Source organism: Triticum urartu, chromosome 2, assembly GCF_003073215.2.
Source record: "Triticum urartu cultivar G1812 chromosome 2, Tu2.1, whole genome shotgun sequence".
In the NCBI taxonomy this organism is placed as follows: Eukaryota; Viridiplantae; Streptophyta; class Magnoliopsida; order Poales; family Poaceae; genus Triticum; species Triticum urartu.
Window position 1 is genome coordinate 647,143,566 of NC_053023.1, and position 6,000 is coordinate 647,149,565.

A 6,000-nucleotide genomic window follows, 5' to 3' on the forward strand; every position below is an offset into this window, starting at 1 on the left:
CACGGTGAGCGCCAATGGCCGGGCCTCAAGGAGATGATGGCCCTGTCTGCAGCCGGCAACGTCGCCATCCCCGAGCTGCAGATGCTGCCGAAGGAGGAGGTGATGGAGGAGCCGCCGGTGGCCGCCTTCCACCTGGGCCTCGTTGGCCATGGGTGGAGCTGGTCCTGCACAGCGAAGCAGATGGCGGCCGCCGTGGGGGGCAACTGGTGCCCCACGCCGCCGCGGTCGCCGGAGCGCAACGCCTCGCCTCAGGAGGAGGTGGTGCAGGCACCGGCCACCTTCCAGCCCGCCGCCCCCATGCACCGTGGACCGTCGGCCCATCTCTGGACGCCGCCGGACTACGTCAACCTCTGCAGCTACGAAGACGACACCGGCGGCCACTGAAGATGGCGACGGCGACGACCAGGGCATGGACGGGCACGACAGCAGTGCGCAGGCGGCTTTTTTTATTTTGTTTTTATGTTAATTATGGAACTGTACCGTTTAAGTGCGGCATTAAACTGGACCGTTTTGTGGCCGTGACCTTTATATATGTTTTAAGTTTTTTTAAGTGCGTTAATTTACCTTTTTAGGCATTTTATTTAAGTTTTTTGTTTTTTAATCACGTCCACCCCAGACATGATTTGGGATGCGGATGTGCGCTGGGCACACCCACAACCCAACGGACAAACGCGGACATGGCCGAACACATCACCGCCCCAAATGGACAAAATCCGGCCAAATCGGACTTCCGTTTAGGGTCGTGCAATGGAGTTGCCCTCAGTACCCTATTCGGTATGGATAGCAAGTAGCAAGCACAAGCCCTGCCTCTGAACATTGACAGCCGACAAACTTCCCCCGAGTGTGCCGCGGATCGAGAGGATCTGGGAAATGCGCCAAGCTAGTGCACATAGGCCACACCTTTCTTCTAGAAGCTTTAGATAATCGATGAATGATTCGGTGAGGTCAGATCGATAGGTTCCCATGGACCAGCGGTCACGAAATGAGAGGATGGCGAGTGGTTGTCACGGCAGCACATTCCGAACATTGGTCGTGTGGTGTAAGTTGCGATGACACACGAGGCCGACAGCCAACCATATGCTGTACTGCGTCCCGACCGGAGCTTCTGTGATGGATGCAACTTTTCCATTCAGTTCACCCCGCGTCTACAGAGAAACAAGAATGACAGCATGAAAGACCGACCGCCCGCCCATGATCTCGAATTAACCCAAGCTGGAGTTCAGGACCAGAATTTACTTGGGGCGCTTTGCCGGGGGAGAAGAAAAGAAGGGGATGCAGCTAGCACCCGCTACAAGACAGACAGTACACTGTTGTCCAACTCAAGTTGATTGCACGGTCGACACAACGACCAAAGCCCCAGCCGCGCCCATGCTGCGTACTACTCCGGTATACGTACTTGCACCATGTGGCGAGCTCAGACGGCGTGGGCGCCCTGCAGGGGCGTCCACACGCCCGAGCTACGGCCCGCGTCGCCGTCCTCGGCTGGCCTGCCCTGCGCCATGGGCCGGAACGGCAGGCCCGCCGTGCCGGGCGCCTGCATGAGGTCGAGCGTGACGTGCCCCGCCCCCGCCGGAAGAGGAGCTCCCTGGTCGTGGCCTGGCGGGGCCTGCTGGTGCGCTTGGTGCCAGGCGGGCGCCATCTCTGCCGCGGCCGGCCGGGCGGCCGAGCGCTGGGGGAAGAAGTGGCACGCCAGGAGCGCCGCGCGGTTCTCGGCGATGAGCTCGTCCAGCGCGGCGCTGCTGGAGCGGGCGGAGAATGCGTCGCCGGGCGTCGTCGGGACTAGCCAGGGGGCGGCTCTGGCCGATGACAGAAGAGAGAGAGCACCAGCCGGGGACGTCGGCAGGCCGCCGTACGGCGCGAAGCCGTGCACCAACGACGCCACCCCTGCAACAATTAAGCGAGCTTATTAGTTGCATGCAAACTACTGTATATATACCGAAAGATAGACTCCTTCCTTGCTAGTGCAGATCAGGCTACGAGACGCACGATGTCCAGTTGTGTTTTGAACTGCAAAATCCAAAAGGTTTCGGCATGTTTGTGAGTTCGTCCTCGTCATTTGCGCTGGAAATTAACTCGAGTGCTACCTAGACGGCTACCAGGTTGGTCTGCACCAGTAGACGATGACTGCAGCTTTTATCCACAGACATCACAAAAAACCTAGTGAAACACGACATGTACGTACGTGTAAAGGTGGGAATCAAGATTTGGTCACTGTTTCGCCAACCTGATGCAAGGTGATTCTCCTCCTCAGTGACTTGTGGGAAACTAAATAACTGCAGGATTACCAAGCTTCGTATCACATGTACCGTGTGAAAGAACACGCTGATGCAGGTCTGGCCCTTCTCCAACTGTTCCAGGATACCTTATCTGTCGAAAACCAGGAGCGCCGGGACATTATTCTGTTTTTTTTTTCAGATTCGCTTATTTTCATGCTTAGTATCATAGTATGAAGATGCACAGCAGCTTCCCGCAAGAAAAAAAAAGAAGAAAAAGAAGAAGAAGCACAGTAGCTGAAGAAGTTTTGTCAGGATGACGTCCGTGATCTTAATTTGATTCGCGCACATTGATCATTGTTCCAACACAGGAGCATACAGCCTATCCCACTGTGTTATAATTGGAATGACTATGGCTCGGTCGACTTAGAAATAGTTACTTTTTGGTCAGCCGTTGGTAATAATCAGATCAAAATTGCCTATCCCTTTGGTAATTTCAGAAATCTTGAAGTGTGATAAGGTTGTTCTGGTAGTTGCTTAGAAATACTTGTTTCTCAATCGAAACTGCAAAATGATAATACCATAGGATCTTAATAATCACCTATCTTTGTATATGTCCAAGCATAGAATAAGCATGTTGGTTTACAATGTTTCCTGCTTGCGCTTCCCAAGTGGGATCTTTGCGGCCATTGCTTTGGGAGCAAATTGAACGTTGTAGGTGTTTCTAACAACAAGGAGACCTTTTTTTTGCTCTGTAGGAAAAGTAGAGAAAAAACATAGGAACAACAAATTTTCCTTTGGTGGCAATGGCATCCATTTGATTCAAAGGAACGAGGCAAAGAAAAACAATAGGGGTTCTCACTTAACCTCGTGATTACTAGCTACATTTCTCTTCGGGACTCTTTTTAGAACATTTTTTACATGAAGAATCAGAAAAGTGTTGGCGAAATAGCATGAGAAATTTATATTTAGTTGTGGTCTAACTTTGATTTGACCATGTTTATTAGGATGTCTCTGTATTTCCTATTCCCCCGAATCAGACACACAAATCCACAAAGTTATAGTGTTTTGTTGTTCATATACATTCCTAGCAAGGAGGCGCGAAAAGAAATCGATGACGTGCAGAAGTATTATTTATAAAGCTGTTAGACAAACTATTTCCTCAGTTCACAAATATAGAATGTTCTAACTTTTTTGTGAATCAAATGTGTATAGTCTAAATTGAAATATCTAAAACATCTTATATTTGTGAACGAGGGAGTGGTGTCCATATATTATTGGACTTGAATCGTTTGTTTATCCATTATCTATATACCTAAACTCTAAACCCATTCTTTATATCGAATTAATTTCAATCAACTACATAAGGAAAAGACCCTGATTAACTATATAAGGAAAATCGGTATTTACTTCGAAGCAACTTCGAAGTCCACATGCATCAGTGATTTACAAAGTATAACGAATAACACTGTTTGTGTACACGATGTATGCTAGCACGGTACAGAGAGCACTTGAACTTTAGAGACAAGCAGAGCAGACTCTAAGTCTGAACTCTGAAGATCAGGGAAAGTACGTATACCATACTATACGCCAGGCTAACTAAAGTAAGCGCGACTACATATTTGATCGGCACCAGTTAACTGATTCGCCTGTTAATGATATTATTACTGTCTGCAGATCCTCACCAGCAATTATACCTTGATACTAAACCCTAAAAAGATCTCCTGATCCCACACAGCTAACAACTGGAGTAGTACAAACTTTGTACTACAAAGAGTATCTTCGAAGCCGTGGCGCATTTTCCTCTTGACAGTAGTACGACCGCTACTACGCTAGGTATGTATTCCTATATGTAACTGTATGGGTTTGACCGAGTACCTTCAGAATCTGGCCGTCTTTTTGTACTGCCTCTAGGCCATATCTCCAATGCACAGTGCCCTTAATAAGTCACCATTCTGGTAGTAGTATAACGCACAAATGGTGTACATAGTACTACACTGTACTAGCATCTATCACTAACCGTATATCGATGCCATTTCTTCAATAACTAGCGCCAGTACGTTACTGAATACCCAACAGTGGCGTGCGGCATCGCAGCCACTGTCGTGTGGCCAACAGCCGCTGGGGCGCTCCTGTACGTGGTCATATGCACGGTCGGCCTTGCATGCCAGTGCCAAGCTAGCCAGCACGGCCTACCCAAGCGGGCAGAGGCAGGGCGCGTAAATGCGCACATTAAATCGCGAGTGTTTATTTGCTTTGCTGCACCCGTCTCACGCATCCCGAGAGCTTTTTTCGTGTCCCTACGCGCACCTGCTGCAGATCTCCCCTTGTTTCCCGGCATCAAACCACTCTACTCCCTCTTATCCCCTGCCGGTTTTGCTTAGTACTACTACTAAGAGTAGCTACTCCTGCGTCTATCAGCCGGCCTTAACGATGGTTCTTCTCTGTGTAATCACTCTTACCTGCCGTACTCTGTCACGCTGAGACCGCGCTAGAAGTCTAGAACAGCTCGCGCTAATGGAGGTGGGGGAGTAATAGCGTGGATTACCGTGTGCGTGCGCAGAGCCCCTGGCCATGGCGTCGCTGGCGTTGCTCTTCCGGCGCCGCTCGTTGTGGCCGGCAAGCCGCCGCCGGCAGCTCCGCTTGGCGTCGTCGAACTCCGCCATCGCGTGGAAGCTGCACGCATTGTATACGCAGAGCAGAGAGTCAACGCTAGCGCATGAGAGAGACTCCGCACGCACGTACGTACGAGTACGTGAAGTGTGGATCTAGCTACGGCTAGCACAAGTCGGGGGTGTGGGTAAGAAAGAATTCACGTACCGGCTGCATTGCTGGCAGAAGCGCTGCTCGGCGCCGTGCACGATGACCCTGGGCGCCTTGGAGTGCGCCTCGCACACCTTGTGCCGCCGGTGGTACTCCTTGGCCCCCGCCAGCGCCATGTGGCACCCTTCCACCTGGCACCTCGGCATGGCCGCCGTTGCCGCCGCCCCGGCCGCCTTCTCCTTCCTCTTGCCCTCCACCGCGGCACGCCCGCAGCCGCCTCCGCTCCCGTCGACCTGAGCCACAGCCACCTGGCCGCCGGGCAAGGAGCACGGGCGCTTCCCCAGCTTGAGGCTAGTGAGCTCCTGCTGCATGTGCTGCTGCTGCTGGCTAGCCACCCCCGGCGGCGGCAGGAAATGCTGCGGGTACGCAGCCGAGGCGGCGGGCGCCCACTGCACCCCGAGATCCCAGGCCAGTGTCGCTCTCGACCTAGCGTCGCCGTCTCCTTCCATGTCCTTGCTGCAACGGAACACGCGCGCCGTTCCTCCGGCCAGCAGGGAAACCCGCGGTGGCTAGGCTGAAACCGTTGCGGCCGGCAAGTAAACGAGCAAGTGGAAATGGCGGCGACGGCAGCGGCTCCTGCTGTAAGTAAGTACAGGCAGAGGTAGGTTATCCCACTGGCGCTTGGCGCTGGCGCAGATATAAAAGCTAGGAAAGGCCGCTCGCGAGGCGAAGCGAGCTCCCCGGGGAGGAGCAGCGCACTGGTGGCTGGTCTGGAAGGCACGGCAGCGCCGTACTGACAGGTGGGATCTGCCCGCTGGCAGGCAGCAGGAGTGTGCTCGTACTACGCCACTGTAGCCTGCTGCGAGTAGGCGGTGTACGACCCCGGCTCGTGACAGCGCAGGGCCCGTCGCCACATGGATGGGCGTCATTGAGGGGTTCAATCCGCGGCGGGACCCGGCCCCCATGAGGACATGACTGCCACCACCGCATCGAAAGCCGCGCGCGGCGCGACAACACGCACTGC

General features: G+C 53.2%; 1 protein-coding gene across 1 annotated transcript; it reads right to left on the reverse strand.

Moving 5' to 3' along the window:
• Positions 1-1,170: 1,170 nt before the first annotated feature.
• LOC125533872 (squamosa promoter-binding-like protein 7) lies at positions 1,171-5,730 on the reverse strand. The gene is made up of 3 exons (XM_048697202.1): positions 5,034-5,730; positions 4,762-4,889; positions 1,171-1,884 (listed from the first exon to the last, which is right to left on the reverse strand). Exons 1-3 carry the CDS (start codon positions 5,483-5,485, stop codon positions 1,415-1,417), a joined length of 1,050 nt encoding a protein of 349 aa, XP_048553159.1. The 5' UTR covers positions 5,486-5,730; the 3' UTR covers positions 1,171-1,414.
• Between the last annotated feature and the right edge of the window lie 270 nt (positions 5,731-6,000).